Below are 22,886 nucleotides of genomic sequence, written 5' to 3'. Positions count from 1 at the left end.
GGATCGCTTTATTTTGAAGTAAAGCGTCGTATTTTATTTTTGTTTATTTAAAACTAGTTAGATTCCCACGCCACGACGCGCTTCATTGAGGCCCTCTTTTAATCCCAATAAAAGGGTTTGAAATTTGCATGTTAACAGGTTCTAGCTAAATCTACAGAGATGATCTTTCCCTTTCTTGAAGATTTTTCCATAGCTTTGTGCGACCAAACTGAAAGACACCGTAAATTTAGAAGAGACAGTATGATTCTGATTATACAACGTACATACCCGTGAATCAGTACCGCTGTGCAAGAGCAGGCTCAGTTGCTAATCCAAATGGAAATTTCAGAACTTGTCGAGAAGATTTTGAGTGGAAAATCTAAACACTGAAACGAATGAATAACTCCACGACTGCAGATCCCTATACCAAAGATCGAATATTAACTTAAATCGAGCAGCACTACCGCAATGGACAAATACAGCAAACTTGTCGTGGGGATCAAAGTCGACATTCAGCGAACCGACGGTACGTAAAGTTTTATTCAACGTAGTGTCTGGAATATTTGCAACAACTTTTTGTCCTCTACTTAGACTTAATATCTTTGATATAGAACCCTGACTACATATTTTTTCTCTCAGAGGATTAGTGTAATAACTTTGTTTTCGTTTAGAGCCAATGTTATTTGCATATTCAGTTGTGGCAAGCCTCGGGCGGGAGTATAAAAACCGTGATAATTTGCCGATCAAGTTTGTTTGCCGGCCGGTTTTTACGTGTAAACATATAAAATCTTTCATTTTTTCCCCTAGTTACGCGACTTTGGTTATATTGGTTAAAATATAGATTTGATCGTTCAGACAAGATAGAGTTGTTGGTGAAGTTTTTTAACTTAAAATGTCGTCCACACCTAAACATTAGTGAATTTTTTTCCAACGATCTCGATTTAAATGCATTAACACGTACAATAGCCCAAGTTGATAGGCCTTCATTTATATTGTCATATCCTTTGAATTCTGCTAACGTCATCGTTATTAATAGTATTAAAAATGAAGCTTCTTGATTGAATTTTTTTCGAGAATCTAATTTGTTTATTGTCAAATTCATTTTACTGTGTACAAATGGTTTAACAGTCAACCCATAAAATGTGGCTAAATTTATTTACATTGTATCGATCGTTTTTTTTATTTATACTACTTTATACTTACTGTGTCTATTATAAAATAATCCCTAACCATCTCTGTAGATTTTAGATATTTTCACATTTGTTTGGTTATGTTATGGGTCATTCTATTTTATATCCACATCCCCCTTTTATAAAGATGAAGGGCTTTGTAAATCATTTCTGAGGGGGTAGCCCTGTTGGTGTTCTTTGATCTTTCAAATATTTCTGAAGGGGTTAGGAAAAAGTTGGCTTTTTTCTGAAGGGGTTTTGAAAAACTGGGTCATTTCTGAAGGGGGTATCATGTCGGCACTTTCGATCGTTTTTTCTTTTTTTTTCATCATGGAGGGGTGGGGGGGGGGGGGTGGATATAAAATGGAATGGCCCTTTGTTGCTCATTATTAAATGTACATATATTTTTGTGGCAAGGATTTTTTGTTATTTTTTTTTCTTGGGGTGGGGAGGTTTTTCCCCAAGAAAAAACAATTTTTTAACCATGGCTATAACGGTTTGGCTCAGTTACCAGCGATGCTGGGAGAAATGAGCTTCGACTCAAACCCTTAAAAACAAAATATGTTTGGCATTTTGTATTCAGTTTTAGTAGCTGACCTTTCTTAACTGAGTAGGAGCAGAAATTTTTAAACAGACCCTTAACCAAACTTGGGGATCTCTGTTATGTGATCCAACCTCACTGCGGATGCCAAATTGGGTAACAAGAGGCTATGGAAGTCTAAATGTACTTGTAAAATAAATACTATTTGACTGTTCTCTAAATTATTTTTTGTTGTCATGTCTGTAGGTCGTGTCCACTCATCAATGATTAGTGGCATAAATGTGGACACCAAAAGTGTAACAGTGGAGTGGTATGAAAATGGCGAAACAAAAGGAAAAGAGGTAAAAAAATGAGTCTCCCCCAGGGATTTCAGGGAACAAGGGAACATACCAATTGACCTTTTGGAACATGGGAACAGAAGGAAAATAAAACTGGGAACACAAGAACAAAAGCATCCTGGTATTTTAGGTAACAAGGAACACAAAAATCGAAGAATTCCTTTTAGGGAACAGAGGAACATGGACCCCCTGGGAGCCCCTCAAAAATAAGTGCAGTAAAACTCTCCTTGCAGACTGCCACATAGTCCTCAAAATCTCTCCATTTGTTATTTTTTTGTGGGGGGGGGAGAGGTTAGGAAGGAGAACAGGAGAGAAGGATGGGAGGGCATCGCAGTTGACGTAAATTTTTAAATTATTATCAGAAGTTAACTAAATTATCCAGAATCTGTTTTTCAAGAGATGACCTAATTTTCTGTATCTTACTGCTTTTATTCAGATTGAAGTTGACCAGATCTTCGCACTCAATCCAACTCTTGTTGTCCAACCAAAACCAAAACCCACGCCATCAAATAAAAGGATAGCTACTACACCAAGCAACAAGGTAAAGTAGTTCTGTCGTTTTATTTTCATTACTAGAGGTGAATGACCTGAATGGGGAACTGTATTACATTCTATTTGTTATTTTAAAGTATCCTGCACTGTATGAGTTTGCTTCCTTTCTACCAGTTGCAAATCTAGTATACTTTCTCTCAAAGTCTGATTTTGGAGAGTCGAAAGAGACAACGGCATGTGTTGCTTTTTGCTAGCAGTCAGGTGTAAAAGAGCACACAGGGAATTGAATAGTTTTGAAATTGTTTATGCACACTGTGCACTGTCAGATTGTGACTGTATTGCGTTGCAGAAAAACTTATAAGTTTATAAAGTTTATAGAAACAGAATAGTTTTTTTTTTTTTTTTTTTTTTTTGGGGGGGGGGGGGCTCTCTGATTTTTTCCAGGGTGAAGTATAAAAAGTATCGAAATGATAAATTTTATTCTTAAATTCAGTTTTCTAACAATTCAGTCATGCCTATTATTTTATTGTCTACCTGACAAGACCCTCTTACTGGGTCACCACCTGCCTGGAGAAAAATATAATATTTTGCCTGTCTAGTAAAGCATGACATGTCAGTGGTCACTAGACCAATAGGTACTATGAGGACAAGTTCTGACAATTTATGTTCCTAACCGAAAAGGCAAGACAAGAATCTGGATTAATCTTGACTTAGACCCATATAGAGCAGGTTTCAATTGAGTGTCGTAAAACCAAAACCAAAACCAAAACCAAAGTAATTACTTAATAAGCCAATCGCAAAAAACACAGACAATTCAGTGAACCAATCAAAACTCAAAGCAAATACATGTAGCGGGAGTTCGAAATAGCCGATAGTAAATGACTGAAGGGCAAATCCAAGGGAAACGGGTTTTAGTTCGAATTAACGGGGAATTCAAAATAACCGAGTTCGAATTAGCGAGGTTCAACTGTATAATTATAACAAATTATTGTAATATTGAAATTTTAGTCGCTGACCATTGTAGTTGCTTTTTTCTTTCTTTTTGTTCAGAATGCAAGGAATGAAAATCACAGTGTTTCTTCACCTAAAGTTCATCCACCATCAGGTTATAAAATTTTCTCTTTTTTAATTTTGTTTTAATTTACTAAAAAATATCTTTTTTAATTTATGTGTGTCATAAAAACTGGAAAGTCAACTTTGCCGATATTTCGTGTTTATTAAAAACACTTCATGTTTATGTTTATGTTTATATATGCTGTGGTTTAATTTTATCCCTGGTTTAAAATTTTTCAAACCAGTTTGATTTTTATTTCCCTTTGTTTCAGATTATGATAATGAATGTGAGACAATAGAAAATAAAAATCAAACTGGTTTGAAAAATTTTAAACCAAATATAAAATTAAACCACAACATATATAACTAAATATATTAAAATTTATTCCTGATTACTAACATTGTACACTGTCTTATAACTTATAACTTAACAAAAAAGTATAAAATTTTTACTTGCAGCTAAAGTTGAGCGTCCCATGGCACTCAACCTTGCTAATGATGATGATGGAGGCTCACCTGTGGAGGTTGCACAGAAAGATAACGCAGACTCTAATCCAGGTAAAGTGTTCAGGAATTTATTCAAATATTGTTCAATTAATTATTTTTGTATTTATTATTGTGCTTGGACACAAAATAGTATTAAAAGAGCAAAAAAGAACCATATATAATCTATAAAAATATATGCTATAAAATGTTTGATGATGCACTTCAATACCTGAACATCTGTGACTTTTTATGAGGGTACTTATTTTATTTATTTATTTTGTCCAGTGAACAGAAGACGCTCCAACTGTGTGAAGGAGATTGAACGATTAAAAAAGAACAGAGAAGAAAGAAGGTAAGAAACTGTTCAAGGTGCAAGATATATTGATCAGACATAACTTTGTTTTTTTTTTGGTTTCCATTGATATCTTTCTCCTAATTTACTGGGTAGGTTTATTATTATGTAAGTGTTCAATCGTTCCCATGTCTGTCTGATGACAAATAAATTTATGGTGTCTGCAGAGCACAACAGCAAGAGCAAAAAGAAATGAGACTTCGCCTTCAGCAAGAAGTTGAACCTGGGAATCCTAACTGGGAATTTATACAAATGATAAGGTTTGTGACACTCAATGAATGTTACAGAGCAGCAAAATAAGGTGTCTTGCTATCAGAAAATTAATATCCACTTATAAAACACATCAACAGACTTTTTTTACAGTGGGAATACTCGAACCGGGACAGTTTGAACAAAGTTAACCAATCGCAGCGATAATTGATAACAATGGATGGTGACCTTTTTCAAGAATTGAAACAATAAGTTTACAACAAAAATTGAAAACTCAGCAATGTTAATAATAATAATAATAATAATAATAATAGTTTATTCAAACTCTTTTGCACTTAAAAGAAACTGAATTATCGAGTGACACTTACATGAAATGAAAAGTCTACTATTTACAATTAAAAATCTATCAAAAAAGGACTAATTACAAGAAGTATCGAAATGTGAAAAAGCTTTCAGCTCTCTTTGTCCTACATGTTATGGCATTATTATACAGGTAAAACTTTGGCACTTTGGTGCAAATAGATGCGGACCTCTCAAGAAACCCTTCTTTCTTTTGATTGGTTAGTTTCCATCCCAAATTTGAAATGAATTTTAGTTTTGTTTCGAAACGGTAAAAAAGTTTTCGTTTCGAGTGCAAAAATATTCTGTAAAATGGCTTTTGTCAAAAGTATTCCACTCAGATTGAATCGTGAAGGGGGAATATATGACAATGGTCGCCGACATTCGCAGTTGTTACGAGAGTGGGTTTTAGACCTGCAACACACCGGAATGAATCAACAATTAATCGCAACTGAGGTCAAGAGTAGCCGGCACTTTCATTGTTAGAAACGTTTTGAGGGATTATGATTTGAACAATTCGTCTATGCCCAGAAGGTGAGCAACAACTTCACGATCAAAAAAATTGAACATTTCGAAATTGAGAAACTATGTAAGCCCAGCATAAGTAGAGCGGAAAGGCTAACTGCGAAAATTATTCGAGGCGTTGCAGTTTAGTCGATTTTCACAACGCAGTTTGGTTAGAGCCATATAATGTTGTAAAAGTTAAGGTCAATAAAGGTTTGTTTTATTCGTCACAAGAACGAACTTGATCAAGGCGGAAAATTATTTCAAGCCCTAACAACTTAGGTGTAACTCGAAAGCTCGAAGACCACCGTAAGAACCTTCAGATGTTCTTAAAAATTTAGGATCGAAACTAACCAATCAAAAGAAAGAAGGGTTTCCTGAGAGGTCCGCATCTATTTGCAACGTTGCTGAGTTTTCAAATTTTGTTGTAAACTTATTGTTTCAATTCTTAAACGTCATTGGTCCGCTAACGAAAAAGGTCGCCATCCATTGTTATCAACTATCGCTGCGATTGGTTAACTTTGTTCAAACTGTCCCGGTTCGAGTATTCGCACTGTAATATTATTATTATAAAATAATGTTATTTGCAGTTACTGGATAGGTGCAAAAGATTGTAAAAATTTAACAATAATTGCCTCCGCAGGGTTTTGGCCCAGAGGCCAAAACCCGAGGAGGCACACTAGGAGTCCCCGGGTGTATACATACAAGGACAATGAATACCGTAAAAACTCGTGTATAAGCCGCACTTTTTTGCCGAAATTTTGGGCTCAAAATCGTGGGTGCGGCTTATCTAAGAGACCATTGCATGCAATTTTACAGGGCATCTGACAGGAAGCGGTGGTGCGGCCGTGCGGGTCCACTTAAATCTGCATAAATCGCTCACACTGCATCCTCCGCATCTTCTGCACATTTTTGCGCATAAAACTGCAAAATTGCTCCATATAAGCGACAAAGCAGCTCTTTACTATCCTCACAAACAAAAATAACAAGGAGACTGATCATTTTGAAAAAGTTTTTCCTCTCAAAACAGTGACAAAAACCACGCTTTTCATCCGTAAATAATTTTAAACCCCCAGGCGTTCCATGTGTCTTTTGGCGATGGGCCTGGAAACTAGTGCCTGGTTACTAAGCTACGAACGCTTTCACGAACACAGCGCAAAATCAGGTGCAAAATTTGATGTAAAAACGGTGATGAACGAAAAAATACCTGTCAACGAATGGCAGAAAAAGATAAAAAATGTTAAAGTTGGCAGAAATGATGTTTATTTTATAAAGTTCTAAAATTCTGGGTATAAGACTGAAGTGTTTTCCGTTTATGTGTTTATAGTACATCCTGCACATCGATCGGAAAGGCTCAAGGAATCAACTTTAGCTTTATTGATTGTTGAAATTTCCTCATAATCCAGCATTTTTTCATGTGCAATTAACTGGGCATTTTTCCGCCAGGTTTTATTTTTTTTTTTTTCAAAATCATGCTTGAAATTTGGGGGTGCGGCTTATCTACGAGTGCGGCTTATACACGAGTTTTTACGGTATTTGTTGAAAAAGTAAGAAATGTGTCTGTACTGGGCGAAGCATTCTCGATTTGACGAAACTAGGCGCGCACGGTCGTGACGGGTAATATTTTTGCAAGCGCGCACGGTGGTGTCGGGTACTTGCAACCACGAGGTCGCGTTTGGTCACCTTCACGTTTCGAGCTTCACCATCTGCTAGCAGCGTTTTGTTTTCCGGTTTTGGCCTACGCGTGTTCACAGATTTGTTCGAGCGGTTTCTCTGCTTTGGTTGTGTTAAGTGATATTTGAAGCAAATGTTAGTAATACGTCGAAAGATTTCGAGCACTTGGTTTCGTGTTCTTGGCTACGTGCCGGCTACCTATGTTCCAAGCGTTACATTTGTAAGGTTTGCTTTCGGAGGTTTGTTGTATCGTATACATCTTACAAGTTACAACGAGTAATAAACAAAAGCGTGAACTTTGTCATGTAATTCGTTTCGCTAACAAACTGTCAGATTATTTGATCCAAAGAGTGGGTTGTTTTCTCGAATCTTGTGCCATATTTTGTTACTCGTGGAATTTTTTTAGGCTTTTTGGCCTGGAAATTATTGTAAGTTTATTTTGAATGTTATAAGCCCAGGAATAAGCTTGTGTGTTGTCATCACGAATAATGTGTTATGTGTTATTTCCGCTAGGTGTTATTTACGCGCGCTAGGTAATATAATTCGACTTGAACTTGTGAATATTTTTAGGACGTAACGGTGTCACACAACAAGAAATTCCGCATGACACAGTAAAAAAAAGCCTAATTGTGCAGTCCATCGGCATTAATAATTAAAGGCGACAAAAAACAAATTATAAAAAGGCGGGGGCAGCTTTATAGTGAGAACTATTACTAGTTTATAATAATAAATTGTTGCCTAATTTCTTACAATTAGGGAGTATCAAGCAGATTTAGAATTTAAAGGATTAACAATGTCAGACCTGGTAAGTATAAAGCACTGCATTCCCAATCTTAAGAAAGCAGCTGTGATCTATTGTGCATAATTTGTACATTCAGTTACATTGGCTGCCCAGGTCATTGTTAACAAGTTGGGTGCTGGTGGCAAAATGTTCATACTCTCTGTTAATTTGGTCTCTGAAAAATTGTTGTTCTTTTTCTTAATCAGGTGGTAGATCACCAGATTTGTGTGTGTGTCCGCAAACGACCACTGTCCAAGAAAGGTAAAAGATACTAAGACAGTCTTTTTATCTTGCTGCATGATAATTTCAAACTAGTTTTAATATAGTTAAATGACATTTAACATTGTTAAACATTTAACATAGTTAACGACCGGGAGCAAGCTGCAGTTATTGCAGTTAGGTGTTGTTTTGTAGTGTGCATTATGGCATTATAGCATTGTATTTAGCTAATAGTTTGCGTTTCCAGCATTTGGTGGGCTGTTCTGTGCCTGGGGGCGCCCTCTGGGCCAGTGGTATAGTAGTGAGTTCGACAGTAGTGAGTTCCATAGTAGTGAGCACATCAGCTTCTAACAAAGGCCTAATCATCATCATCATCATCATTGTTATTATTGCTATTAGAGCGGTTTTCCTACGCTTCGTGCCAGCTACATGTACTTGCTTCGAGTTTTGATTGGTTCACTGGATTGTCTGTGTCGTTTGTGATTGGCCAGACTGATTACTTTGGTTTTGGTTTTACGACACTCAATTGAAAACTGCTCTATTGTTAAACATTGTTGTTGTAAATTGTTTTTAGAATGACGATAACAGTGCTCATCACCATTAACAACAACATTGATTTCCAGTAACAACGATGAGTAACACCGTATGTTGTAATAACATGCAAATTATTTGGATTTTATTTGTACAGAACTCAATAAGAAGGAAACTGATGTCATCATAGTACCAAAGGGTGATTACTGTGTGGTGAGTGAGTGAACTGCAGAATGGTTCAATCTTGATAGGTTTAAGTTATGACTTCAAATCTTTTTAATTTAAAAAAGTTGTTTGCTGTCTCCTTGTAACTAATTATTTTTTGATTGTTTGTCATTTTAAGGTCCATGAGCCTAAATTGAAAGTTGACCTCACAAAGTACCTAGAGAATCACAAATTTTGGTAAATTAATACAACATATAATGAAGTTCCTGTACAAATGTTGTGAATGATTGACTTATTTGTGATTCACTTTTTTAATGGCTTTTATGAATTAACTCTTAGTAACAAAGCATTTAGTTTGGGGGAGAAGGGATTGGTCCGCACTTCCCACTTTCCATGCATTTTTTTAACGGTTCCTGCCTTTTGGTGCTTTTTCTGTAGCAAAATATGATGCAATGCTGAAAATTTATTTTCCATGTTCCTCAAGGGTCCTGCCACCTTCAGGAATCCTAATCCCTGTCCTCTCTCCTCCCACCTCCCATAAAGTTCCCATCCCCTTTCCCCTTTCCCCCTTCCATAAAGTTCCCATCCCCTTGCCCCCCCCCCCCTTTCCCCCTGCCCCCATCTAGTATGCATAAAATATCTAACTGGTAGTTTTTTAAAGGTGTGGCTGTACATAAGAATTCCTGTTGCTATAAACAACTTATAGAAAAAATAAAAAATTGGGGTAAATTTCCCGAAAGTTGGCCTTTAATTAAAACGCTATTCTTTTGTTTTGTAGGTTTGATTATGCTTTTGATGAGAATGCAAATAATGAATTGGTGTACAGGTCAGTCTTTTGTTGCTGCTAACTTTTTTTGTGTGAAAATATGAATCATTCTAACACTTTTATCATTGTGATTACATCTCAGATACACAGCAAAGCCACTTGTCGACACTATTTTCAACCAAGGAATGGCAACATGCTTTGCATACGGTCAGACAGGCAGTGGAAAAACTCATGTAAGTAACATGCCATGTGCTCATGAAATACTCTTGATCAAATAGGCTCTTGGTACAAATGTACGACACATAAACAAGTGTGAGGAATAAGAATAATTATTAATGAAGCACTTGAGAAACAACATTGTTAAATGGTGTGGAGAAAAAAGGAGAAAGTGCCCGTACATGTAATACATTTGTAATTATGGTTTTTTTGCACTGTATTTTAAATCTTTGTAGGACTGGACGATAGATAATGGTATGTTTTGTTGTTACTTTCGTTAATGTGTTTTCTGTATCATTTACAGACTATGGGTGGAACGTTTAGTGGTAAACAACAGGATTGTTCCAAAGGAATTTATGCATTGGCAGGTTGGTCTAAATAAGTAGCAATCAGGGATGTAGCTAAGATTTCCAACAGGCCGCAAAATGTTCTTGATCACAGGCAAAATATGTGGGTCACATTGAAAGAAAGATCTAGCAGACACAGTTTTTAGCTGGAAAAATCAAGTCCTATACAACAGGTGGCTATTTTTCCACCTTCCGCCTATTACTTACATCACTGAACATAACTAAAAACAATGAAAAGATGTACTCATTATGGACAGGAAACACTGTTGAACAATGAAACATTTTTTGTTACATAAAAAGTAGTAAACTGTTTTATAATAATTGTAAAAGCCTGTTTCTTGGTCATGTTTGGAGTGAATGTTGAAATTGTTATTATAACAACTGCTAAGAATAAACTAATGCAAAAGCTCATTACATTCCCAACAAATTTATTAAATAAACGTTTATAAACTCTGTTTGAAAAGCTACATAAAGAAGTGTTATGACAAGACGTTTGCAAAATTTTAAGAGAATCCGAGTCAGTTACAATATAAAGTAATATCCTCGCCCTTTGTCCACTAAACGGACTCATAATTTTTGTGCAGACAACATGTATCTTATTTTCAAATGAGACTTAATTTTAACTGATCATGAGTAAGCTTGTTAAGCTCTTTTTTCTTTTTTTTGCTTTACAGCAACAGACGTGTTTAAATTGAACAAATCCGCCAAACACAAAAACAAGGATCTTTTAATATCTGCAAGTTATTTTGAGATTTATGGAAGCAAGGTGAGTTACAAAACCTTTTTGACAACTTTAGCTTAATTAATAATAATTGTTTTTCTTTGGATTAACTTTTTTCTATTTACTGTCAAGGTATTTGACTTGCTGAACAAAAGAAAACGGTTAAGAGTGCTCGAGGATGGCAATCAACAAGTTCAGGTAACATGTCGATTTTAATCATTAAATTAATTATGAAAATTGTACTTTTCTGACGAAACCCACTAAAGATTGAATCAACAATTTCTGGAAAAGACCTTTAGTTTCCTTAAGTAAGCCAAGAGCTGTGTTTTATTTTTCAGGTCTGTGACTTGGAGGAAAAGATAGTCAATTCAGTACAAGACACTCTGAAGCTTATAGAGCTCGGTAATAAACTCAGGTAAGCAGAGCTGCATGTCAAAACTTTTACTGTGCGTGTTATATTATCGAATGTATACCGTATTTTTTCGACGTTTTTGCTTGTTTACAAGCTAAAAACGTAGAATAGGGGTTATGTGAACAAAATTTGGAACCACATATTTGTAAACTCTCAAGGGACTTTTTTAATTTCTCAAGGGACTGTTTTAATTTCTCAAGGGATTACTTTCCTCTGTGGGTGATCTTGCGATCTCGTGGAAAAAAACGTGACTTGTCACATTTACAAACGTTATATAACAATTTTAAAAGTGACATGTCAGCTTTCTTATCTCAACGCACGTGTGTCTGAAAGACGATCTATAAAAAGCGTCGCACAAACAATGGATTGCGTAACTAAAACACGAATAAATAATCACTAGCACTTACATCGTTTAAAAATTACAAACGTCAAAAATAAACCATACCAAAAAACTCGCTCTTTTCAAAGATATTATTGAAGTTAAAACAAATGCAAGAGATGGGGTCTTCCTTTCGCTTAGGAGCGGTTAAAAATTCGTCATCAGCCTAGGTCGTTAGGGACGAGATTTCGCGTTGACAGCAATGTTGCATGAATCGGCTTTACAACATGCGATCGTATCTACGCAGTTCGAGTGGAATTTCAGTCAAAGACATAACATTCTTTCGTATTTCATCTTCAAATATAATTCGAAAGCATTCACTGAAACATTAACTGTATATATGGCTTTTGTTTAATCCTGGGTCTTGATATCCGACCCCGGTATCCGACACTCGCAGAGCCTAGACAAAACGCAGCTTGAGTGTGTAACGATTTGTTTACGTCGCAATTATATGCGCAATGTTTTCTCCGACAGTAGTCGGAAATATCCGTATTTTTTTTTCGTGCTTTTTCGTGGAGCAATCGTAACGATACGGCCTTGATCACATTGAACAGCGGTCTACCTATAACAATTCAATATGGCGTCGCAAAAACAAAGCGTGGAACGCATATTTTGCTGTTTCATTTGCTAATTTCGCTGCCGTAATCGACTGCCTCGAAAGGTCCTTGCAATTATAAAGTATAGAATTGTCAGATCTCGGTGAAAGTTGCACTGTTTATTTGTGTAATGTTAAGGAATATGTGTATAAATACCCGGCGCGGACGAGCCATTTTTGACAAAATTATATGGCTGCATTTCCTCCGCGAAGATAGGAAATTGTTAAACTAAACTACAAAGAAACTGTAATGATAAGTTCGAAGAACAATGCACAGGATAAACCTTCGACTCATACTTCATGCAAAAACGTCGATATCTCGAAGAGACTTTGATCTCAATTAACCGCCCCCGGCGTTTATTTCAAACTTGGCTCCGTGGATCCGGCGTTTATTTGAATGGTGCAGCTTATTGGAGCAAAATGTTTATTAAACAAGGGTTTTAAATCATTATTTGTGACACAAATGTAATTTGCCATCATACCTAAAGCATATTACACCTCGAATAAATGCCTGGAAGGCTTACTTACCACTCCACCTCGGAGACCCGGTGTTTATTCGGGCCCGGCGTTTAATCGAGAAAATACGGTATCTTTATTTTGTTAAAGAATTGAATGCACACAGTATTTTCTCGATTAAACGCCTTCGGCATTTATTTCAAAACTAACCTGGTTTTCATTAAGCAAGGGTTTTTGTTCATTATTTTTGACAAGCATGTATCTCGCTAATATATCTACAGCTTATTATACATCAAATAATTACCTGAGGGGCCTACTTTCAACTCCACCTTAGAGACCTGCGTTTATTCGGTACCTGGCGTTTAATCGGAACATCATTTTTTTTTTCACAGGACATCTGGGCAAACGTCCGCCAATCAAAACTCGTCTCGGTCACACGCTGTTTTCCAGATCGTCTTGAGAAAGAGGTTAGTTTGTTTTACAAGAGACAGCTTTGTAACAAATTTTTGTTTGCCGTTTTGATGATTTTTGCTGATACATCTTTGCTCGTAGAGGCTACATGAAAAACGGTGGTGGAGGCCAACTGTACGGCAAATTCTCGCTGATAGATTTAGCAGGTAAAAAAAATGTTAACGTGTTTAGTAGCTATGATGTAAAAAAGCTTGCGCGATAGACATGACGAACGACTAACCTGCAACGCTGTTTAAAAAGGCAGATAACAATTACCATCAAATAAACCGTTATCCAGTCGATAGCGTTTAATATCCACCCTTTGAACAGCCTGGCCCTGATGAAACTGGATGACTCTATTATTTGAAGCAAGGCCTCTTGTGTATTCGCTTAGTTCTTTTTGATAAAGTTCTTGTTTTTCTCGCTTGTATCAGGAAATGAAAGAGGAGCTGACACATCGACCGCTGACAGACAGACACGTCTCGAAGGCGCAGAAATAAACAAGAGTTTACTTGCTTTGAAGGTTGGTTTCAGCTATAAATACGCTTTAAAAGATCCTTTACGGTAAAAAAATCGAACTGCCTCAACAAAGTGGCCTAAAAATGCGTGTTAAGTTAAATCTTGTTCTTCTTCGTAGGAATGCATCAGAGCCCTTGGACGCAAAGGAGCTCATCTGCCCTTTAGAGCAAGCAAACTCACTCAGGTAAAGAACTTCATGATTGAGCATATGGAAATGCGCTATATAAATACCGTCATCATCATCATCAAAATAATGAAGTGACATCCACCCTTCACTTTTTATCTCTTTTAATGTTAGTTCTCAGTGAGTATTTGATGGTACTTCAGCTTATCAAAATAGTATCCATTGTCTTTTTTGTACCTGCACTTGTAGTTGCTCGCGTAAGGAAGAAGTTGGCGACAATTTAGAATGCTTTTGTAAATTTTCGTGTTGTCTGATTAAACAGGTTCTGAGAGATTCATTCATCGGAGAAAAGTCCAAGACATGTATGGTGAGGAATTTTGTTATGTTGTTATTATTGTCGTTGTTCTAAGCGGTAATCAAGTTCTCCCTACTGACTCCATCGAGCATTTTTATGAAGCTATGAAAATGTTTTACCCTTAAAAAGAAACCTCTGTTGTCACGTGCTCAATTCTCCGAGAGAGATGTCTGAAATTTGAGCAGAAAAAATTAAACAGTAAATGAGAAAGGTTTGATGAGTTTCTGAATAACGATGTACAATTCTGTTGACAGATCGCCATGATTTCTCCTGGTATGAGCTGTTGTGAACACACATTGAACACTCTGCGTTATGCTGACAGGTTAGAGAAAGCGAATGATCATGATCTTATCCTTGTAAATGTAAAAAAAAATGTAAAAAAAAGCACAAGCATTTGCTCAAGCATTTGAGTGAAAAAAATAAATGGAATACTAAAAATGTCATGCCTTTTGTTCTTGTTATCTTCTCAGAGTCAAAGAACTTGGTCCTGAGAGCAATGCTAAGAAGAAACGAGCAGCGTCTGATGGCGGTGAAGATGACTCGAGTCCTGAAGACATGTCTGCTCTCTCTGATGGACGACATCTCAACAATGTGGATCTCGCTCTTCTCTGTAATCACAGCGTACGTATATTCCATGTTGATTGGTCGTTCGTTCGTTCGTTCCTTCGTTCGTTCGTTAGTTTGTTAGTTCGTTCGTTCGTTCGTTCGTTCGTTTCGTTCTTTTGCTCGTTCGTTCGTTCGCTCGCTCGTTCGTTCGTTCTTTCGTTCGTTCCTTCGTTCGTTTGCTCTCTTCGTTCGTTCTTTCTTTTGTTCGTTCGTTCGTTCGTTCGTTCGTTCGTTCGTTCGTTCGTTCGTTCGTTCATTTCGTTGTCCTTCGTTCGTTCGTTAATTTGTTCGTTGGTCGTTCGTCCGTCCGTCCGTCCGTCCGTCCGTCCGTCCGTCCGTCCGTCCGTCCGTCCGTCCGTCCGTCCGTCCGTCCGTCCGTCCGTCCGTCCGTCCCTTCGTTCGATCGTTCGTTTGTCCGTTCGTTCGTTTCTTTGTCCTTTGTTCGTTCGTTCGTTCGTTCGTTCGTTCGTTCGTCCTTCGTTCGATCGTTCGCTCGTTTCTCTTTACCAAGTCCCCTTTTCTTTTTTCAGGGCTCTGGTGAACAGTCTCAAGAGTTATACACATTCCATGAAGCAGTTTCACAGCTACAAGATGCTGAAGATAAATTGGTGGACGACCACAGGAAAAACATTGAAGTAAGCTCATAAAAACTCCTGTGAAAATTAGCAAGAACTCTCGGGTGATAAATTTATTCTCCCCCGCTCAAGAGACGTCTGTAATCAAAATACTTTGCTCTTTTCTATTCCTTTCTATTGGAGACAGTAGTATTTAGAGAAAATGTTTTCATTTTCACCTTCTCAAACCCCTCGTCCACCCCCGAGGAAAACAAACAAGCCCCCACCCCTCCTTCAATACAAAGAATAACATACTTTCATTCAATTAGAATTCAGGTAGAACTTGAAACTAACGTAAGGCCAAAGCTTGTTAAGTTGAAATCCTTTTTGATCACCAGGAGACCAGAACTCTCTTACAAGAAGAAGACAAGTTGATCGAGAGAGTGGATATGGATGTCGATTATAACATGGAAGGTAATTTAGCATCATTGTAACCAGTTTTAACCAGTTAGCCCGGTACGTTTTGCAGGAATTACTTATAATCTTATAACTTTTACAGACTATGTACGGCGCTTGGACGAGTTGCTGGCGCAAAAAATCGAGAAATTCACGCAGCTACGAGGTAAGACTTGAGGTTCTAATGTGTGTATTATCTCGATGCAAAAATGTGCCCCATCTAACACACTTCTCATCTAAGCAATACATTCAAAGTGTGTAATAAAATCTATCAGTTTAGTTTTCATATTGCGTTCTTAATAACTCATTTGCCTTCCCCCCTCACCAGAAACTCCCCTTGCACGGCCCTTGCACGTTTTAGCAACTATCTACCTTTGTATCTACTATGTTTGACTTCATTTTTCTGTCTTTTATTTCTGTACCCACATAGAAAAAGTAAACAAGTTTAAGAAACAACTTGAAGAGGAAGAGATGGCGAGCAGAAACATTAGAAAGCTGCCGGGTTATTAAGGAGATACCTAACAATCTGCAGCCTCAGGGTATCCCTAGTGGGGTCAAGTGTAGCCCAGTTATCCCGGATGAGCAAGCGCAACTCTGCTACTTAAAAAAGACGGTGGCTAAGGAATGTTATGAATTTTGGACGTTTCAGTTCAAGTTGAGGGAAACATTATTTAAGTTATATCTTGTACAGGGCAACAAGCGTAGAAAGATCTTAATAATCAAGTTGGTGTGGTTTGTGGAGTCGTTTATTTATTGCATGAAGTTAGTACGAGTTCAGGTGTTAAACAGATATCAGTCGGTATTCAGACTAAAATAATGGCCGTTGTTAAGCGCAGTTAATTGTATTATAATAGTTTGTGCTAAGGCTTAAATGGATTTTTTTATCACGTTTGTATAAATGCTAAAATGCTGAAACATCGCCTCCTTTGTCATTTGGATGAGCGAGAACTGTTTTCGTCAAATCTTCGCAAAAGTACTTGACGAATGTCTGATTGTCCGATCTTAAAATAGCACGAACGCACGTAGTTCTCCGAATGAGTCACGATAGCATGACGTCATGAAAGTATGTCATGTTGCTTGGCAGCGGAGTTTTCTTAAAAAAAATTGCGGGCTCAGTAAAATGTTATAAAAATTACATTCCACCTAAAAAGAGCTTGTTTCTGCAACAATAGCAGTAACCATTTAATTAAGGGAATCTAGTGAAATCTAGTTTCCTTGACTTTCCTAACGTTGCCCAAAGGAAAGCAAATATATAGCAGTTCTTGTAAAAACAAAACAAATATAAATCAGCCTCAAAACTAACGTGTCACTTAACACACGTGTAAATCTCGGTTCCTTGTTTTGTGTGAGAAAATAATTAATAAACTTGATGCATGACATTTGTCAATAACCTGTGTCATGATGGATCATACACAATTCTTGCATTCACCCAAATTGACTGGCTGTATAAAGCCGGGTTGCGTTTTAATTTCCTCTTTGTTTCCTCAAGGGAAACAACATCAACGATCACGAACCACAACATGTAATGACCCCTGTCTGTCTGTCTGTCTGTCTGTCTGTCTGTCTGTCTAGTGGGTTTTTGCGATGCTGTCTACTGTACATTATATTAAAGAGGAGAACAGTCACCGGTACACAGCATCGCAAACCCCCGGGGGGGGGGGTACCCCCTATAATGGCCTATACGGGGAGGCTCCGCCCGAAAGGGGTACCTTTTTCAGGCTTCAGGTATATAAAAGAGTAGGGATTTCACGAGCTTAAGTATATGAATGGGTATGGAAATCTGTCATTTGGCCATTTAAAAGGGTCTTTAATTAAAATATTTCGAACAGACGCAATTTATGGCTGTATTATTTAATTTATTGAGCGCTACATAAAAATGACAAGAAAACGTCCTATTTTAAGTCCACGCCATGTCTCTTAGGTATAAGAAAGGGGTACCTTTTTTCAGTTTAAGGTATACGAAAGGGGTACAATTCCTGTCAAAAATGGTATATGAAAGGGTAACGGGTTAGAACTTGGGGCGGAGCCTCCCCGTATAAAACCTTTTTGAGTATCCCCCCACCGGGGCAAAACCCGCACTAAATCGCTAAAATTCGCCGTTTTGAGCTAGAAGGGCAACAAGGCACAGCGATTGAGGTAACTTTACGTTTATTTTGAGTATAAATGTAAATATATTACTCGATATAGTTTATCAGGAACGTTCGAACGTTTCCCATACATTTCTTTGTAATTTTGAAACTTCTTTTGTCGCTCCATTTGTGTGGGCGCCCTGTGTTCGATTACGGCAGGCGTTTGCATTGACAGAAGTGAAAAAATATTTCGGCATCCTTTGTGGCTGTCAGGTTAGTCATTGACATTCTGATCTTGTTTGGGCTCTCAGCCCAAATATCTTGAAAAGAAAAGCAGCGCTGGTGTGGTAGTTTGCTATTGTCATCATTATAGCAAAGCACAGCAAAATGATGGCAAGCTTTTCCAGTCGCGTTCTTGTAATTAAATTTCGTGGTTATTTTGTTTATCCTGAAAGAAAAGAAGGCCACAATCCATTCTTTTGTCACAGTGCAGTCAGCACAACACGAGAATAATTTAGGAAACACAAGCCGCCAGCGATTGTTTTCTTCACACCTGAATCGTCGCAAAAATGTTTCAACCAATTAATTTAGAAAACAGAAGAACAAAATATTAAGTAGACTTGCACCAAGTCGCCCTCTATTGGCGAGCGAAGCGGGCAGGAAAGCGTCGCGAAGCGACGCGCAGTGAGTTGCGAAGCGACGACCGCGAGTGTTACCTAAACTTTGAGAAAGTCTAAATATTAAGTAAAAGAATTGACTTTAGCAACGGATGAGGCCCGAGGGGTAAATTCCGACAGGCGACACCCTGACGGCTCTGAAACGGAAACATAAATTTAAGGAGCTGAAATGACGACAAACAACAAGAACAAAGGAAGCTGCCGTGAAATTACGACAGCAACACAGATAAAAGCAATTACCTTATTATAGGAATATAACGAGACATTTTAACAACGCGAACAAAATTGACGCGTAATAAAATTAACGCGAATTTAAGAAAAGTTCTGGTTAAATGCTTATAGTAAACGTGTTTATATTAATTAACATCAATAAAATTAACGCGAATTTTTGAAATTCGTTAATTCGTTAATAACATGTATCGTTAATTTCCTATAATAAGGTAAGTGAACAGTTTTTAAAATTAAATTAGGCCTAGTTCAGACGTCGTGCTTCTGCCGTGCCGAACTAAATTATTCCAGTCGATCGAGAAAGCCGAATCACCCATGGAGTTCTTTAGTCCAGTGATCAAACCAATAGGAAGCTAAACTGGGTGTTTACATGGATTAAGGTTGATGCTATTTCAAAAGGCAAGTCAAGTCAATTAAAATTGCTAAATATTTTCAAGTGTTTTCACACAGTATGAGATATTTGTTTAAGGTTTGTTTTGCAAGGCGAGAGTCACGATTTTGCGTACAATTCAAACTTCGCGAAAATGAAGAATGCCATCTTGATTGTGCTCTTCTTTCTTTCCTGCCAAATCTTCTCGTGCAAGACAGAATCTCTATCTTGCTACACGTCGATCTGCGAGTTTACTTTGGTCATAACCGAGAGTCGTGCGATGACATTTACAACGGACGATGGCAAGAAATCTTATGACGTGGAACTGGAAGAAAACGGGACACTCAAGTTAGCACCTAACCGCTTTCATCACCAGGTACCAAACGTGTCGCTTACTCCACAAATGGTACACACCGTTGATGGCAGTAGTCAAAGGAAGATTATTCTTGTCAACGGGCTCTTTCCAGGACCGACGCTAGAGGTTGTGGAAGGCGCAGAAGTCGCCATAAAAGTTGTCAACGAAATGGAAAAAGAAGGAGTCGCAATCCACTGGCATGGTATTCACATGCGCCACAATGTTTGGATGGACGGAGTTCCTTATGTAACACAATGTCCGATTATTCCTCGTGCGAGCTTTACTTATCGGTTCATTGCTGATCCTCCGGGAACTCACTGGTATCACTCTCACAACGATCTTCAAAGGGTAGACGGCCTTTATGGAGCATTAATCGTTCACAGATCGAAAGAAAGAGGAGTAATTCCTCACTTTCCTGTAGTGATAACCGACTGGTTTCCTGTCGCTTCTACCGAAATCCAGTTACTTGATCCCTTCCAGTTTGCACCTGTTGGGACAGCGAAATCAGTTTTTCTCCCAATCGAGAAAAAGGGTGCTTCCTTCGACGGCGTCAAGCTTAGCTCTATGGACTATTGGTCTGGTCTCATAAACGGTCGCGGTCGAAAAGGAAATAACAGCGCTCCCCTGACAGTTTTTATGGCCACCAGGGGGAAAAGATATCGGCTACACATCGTTCTGGCTTCGGGAGAATTCGCGTACCGAGTTTCTATCGACGATCACGAGCTGACCGTCGTTGAGAGTGACGGAAATCCAGTTGAACCCATGGAACTAGAGTCTGTAATCGTTTTCCCCGGGGAAACATATGTGGTTGAATTCGAAGCCAATCAGAATCCAGGAAGATATTGGATGCGAGCAACGACTCTTCGAATGGGATATGGCTTCGAAAACCCTCAGCCCGACGACATCGTTTGGGATGCGAAGGCAATTCTACACTACGAAGGAACAAGCAACATGACAGGGGATCCGACGAGTCAAAGACGAAACTGCACCTCTAAATCTCCTTGCAAAATTCTTAACTGTGCATGGCCGGCCTATCGCCAAGATCTATACCCCAACATGCAATGCGTCGCATTTTCGGATCTTCGATTAGACAATTCTCGTTACCATGGTCACGAGGGTGAGATTTCACTCGAGGACGAAAATGTCGACGTGGAACTGTTCTTGAACATGGCCTTTCCAATTGGATCCTCCATAAACAGTCGCAGAACTATTATGCCCAGTGCACCTCTCTTCCAACATCCGTCCACGTTGGGACTGGTTCCTTGCACTCACGATTGCGAGAAAAAAGGATGTCTGTGTTCGAACTTAATAACCCTTCCCGCTAATAAAACAGTACAACTTGTCATGATGTCTGACATTTTTGGAGGTCTACAGAAAGGCACAGATTTCGGAAGCAAAGGCAAGGCGCACCACGCGATGCATCTCCATGGTTACAGTTTTCAGGTCTTAAAGATGGGCTTTCCTGTAGTTGATAACATCACTGGAAAAATACTCCGCGGAAATGACGACATTGCCTGCAACTGGCGCCAAGATAAGATGTGTAGTCACCCTTACTGGACCTCAGGCAGCGCCACTGGGTTAAATTTTGACAACCCGCCTGTCAAAGACACTTTGGTCGTACCAGCAATGGGCTATACTGTTGTCCGCTTTCGAACAACCAACCCCGGCTATTGGCTGTTTCATTGTCACGTGATGCTGCACCACTTCGAGGGAATGCTGTTGATTTTCAACGTTTCCCATGAAGATCACCCACCCGTCCCTCGAGGATTTCCCACATGCCAATCCTTCGACATCGGTCACGAGGAGTTCAGAAAGAACTTGGAAGAAAGTAAGAAAAAACGCCAAGAAGGATCGGAGAATGGCGAAAAGAAAACTTCAGTGGATGAGACGCAAGAGGAGACCAGTAAGAAAATAACGGAGGTGCATGTTTTGTCAGCGATAGCTGCCGCTTGCAGTTCCCTCGGCATATTGTTTCATCTTGTTTTACTGGTTTTCCTCTTTAAAATGTACAAGCGCTTTCGCCCAATTCAAGCAGGGGAAGAAAAGAAAGTAGATTTGGTACAAATAAACAAAATGTGATTCTTCAGTTTTGAAGTTGTTGTACTCTGAACTTTAGGCTTTTATTTAGGCAAAAGGCCAACGAACATTTTTATTTGTATTTTTTCATTTGTAAACTTTTATATGTTTTTATATATTTTTATATGTTTTTCCCATGTAGTTTAGCCTTTTTAAGTTGTACTGTAATGTAACGCTGGAAGAGAATTCTTAAAAAAATTCAACCCTGATTGCTAAATTCTCATTACTAGTTCCTATATGTTTGTATGAAACAGGTTGGGAGAATGTAGCATTGATCAACAATAATTTGCATTTTTCATCGCTACTGAACTTTGCAATTGCCAAGACAATCATTTTCTTATCGTTTTTGTAAAACTGACATAAAAATTTGCAAAATAATTCAAGAGAGCATGTTCAGAAATTCATACTTGTATAATGGGCTCCTGACAAATTCATGTTTCGAATTTGACAGGAGTTTAACCGATTAATAAATGAGTAATGTTGAATAATTTAACTTCTTAGAAAACAATAGTACTTAATTTACATATGGACTCCCGTCATCAATATAATTTTTTGTTTGATTTTATGGGGGAAAAAAAACAGAACTTTACATTAAGAACATTATTACTATTAAGCCGGTTCAGAAATCCATTTAACGTTTATATATAGCCAGACATTTACTGTAATACTTCGATTTAATGAATAGAATTTGTTTATGAGTTTTACGAATTCTGGTTGTTGTAATCCAAAGTGCGTCAAACCCCCATCAGGGGTGGGGGTGGGGGTGGTTCTCAGGATTTCAAGTGACGGCGATATTTTTAGCAATATTTTCCTGTTACCCTTTTAGAAAACAAAAACAAGAGAACCTATTTTTTCTTGCTCTTTGGGGTTCCTTGCAATCTCACAATGCCTTTGTTGAAGTGTAGTTGTTTATTTATTGCATGAAGTAAAACAGATAGCAATCGTTATGCAGACTAAAATAATGGTCGTTGTTAAGCACAGTTAATTGTATCATAATAGTTTGTGCTAAGGCTTAAATGGATTTTTTTATCACGTTTGTATAAATGTTAAATCATCGCCTCCTTTGTCATTTGGACGAGTGAGAACTGTTTTCGTCAAATCTTCGTAAAAGTACTTGACGAATGTCTGACTGTCAAATCATTAAAAAACACGAACGCACGAAGTTCTCCGAATGATAGCATGATGTCATGAAAGTACGTCATGTTGCTTGGCAACGGAGTTTTCTATCAAAACTTGGGGGCTCAGTAAAATCTTAGAAATGAGATTCCACAAGAAAGTGCTTGTTTCTCCAACAATAGCAGTAACCATTGAAATAAGGGAAT

The 22,886-nt window shown here is 38.0% G+C and overlaps 2 protein-coding genes across 2 annotated transcripts; both read left to right on the top strand.

Moving 5' to 3' along the window:
- The first annotated feature begins 295 nt into the window (after positions 1–295).
- Positions 296–17,179, top strand: LOC144639303 (kinesin-like protein KIF2A). The gene is made up of 28 exons (XM_078498602.1): positions 296–505; positions 1,936–2,030; positions 2,464–2,568; positions 3,570–3,624; positions 4,032–4,130; positions 4,344–4,410; positions 4,578–4,670; positions 7,894–7,942; positions 8,125–8,179; positions 8,826–8,881; positions 9,012–9,070; positions 9,612–9,659; positions 9,742–9,832; positions 10,120–10,183; positions 10,837–10,928; positions 11,016–11,081; positions 11,222–11,298; positions 13,118–13,192; positions 13,278–13,342; positions 13,610–13,698; positions 13,813–13,878; positions 14,141–14,185; positions 14,428–14,495; positions 14,644–14,794; positions 15,310–15,414; positions 15,732–15,807; positions 15,893–15,955; positions 16,220–17,179. Exons 1-28 carry the CDS (start codon positions 448–450, stop codon positions 16,297–16,299), a joined length of 2,112 nt encoding a protein of 703 aa, XP_078354728.1. The 5' UTR covers positions 296–447; the 3' UTR covers positions 16,300–17,179.
- Positions 17,180–19,287: 2,108 nt separating this feature from the next.
- LOC144637637 (uncharacterized) lies at positions 19,288–21,567 on the top strand. The gene has a single exon (XM_078496697.1). The coding sequence runs from the start codon at positions 19,288–19,290 to the stop codon at positions 21,565–21,567; it is 2,280 nt and encodes a 759-aa protein (XP_078352823.1).
- Positions 21,568–22,886: the final 1,319 nt, after the last annotated feature.

Source organism: Oculina patagonica, chromosome 14, assembly GCF_052425735.1.
Source record: "Oculina patagonica isolate OP01 chromosome 14, crgOcupat, whole genome shotgun sequence".
NCBI classification, from domain to species: domain Eukaryota; kingdom Metazoa; phylum Cnidaria; class Anthozoa; order Scleractinia; family Oculinidae; genus Oculina; species Oculina patagonica.
The sequence above is the reverse complement of the archived record's forward strand: the minus strand, read 5'-3'. Positions and strand labels throughout refer to the sequence as shown.

Coding starts and splice junctions, on each gene's coding strand:
- LOC144637637 (XM_078496697.1), top strand. CDS start 19,288: ATGAAGAATGCCATCTTGATTGTGCTCTTCTTTCTTTCCTGCCAAATC.
- LOC144639303 (XM_078498602.1), top strand. CDS start 448: ATGGACAAATACAGCAAACTTGTCGTGGGGATCAAAGTCGACATTCAG. Junction 7,943..8,124: donor GATTAACAATGTCAGACCTG/GTAAGTATAAAG, acceptor TTTCTTAATCAG/GTGGTAGATCACCAGATTTG. Junction 11,299..13,117: donor GAGCTCGGTAATAAACTCAG/GTAAGCAGAGCT, acceptor TTTTTTTCACAG/GACATCTGGGCAAACGTCCG.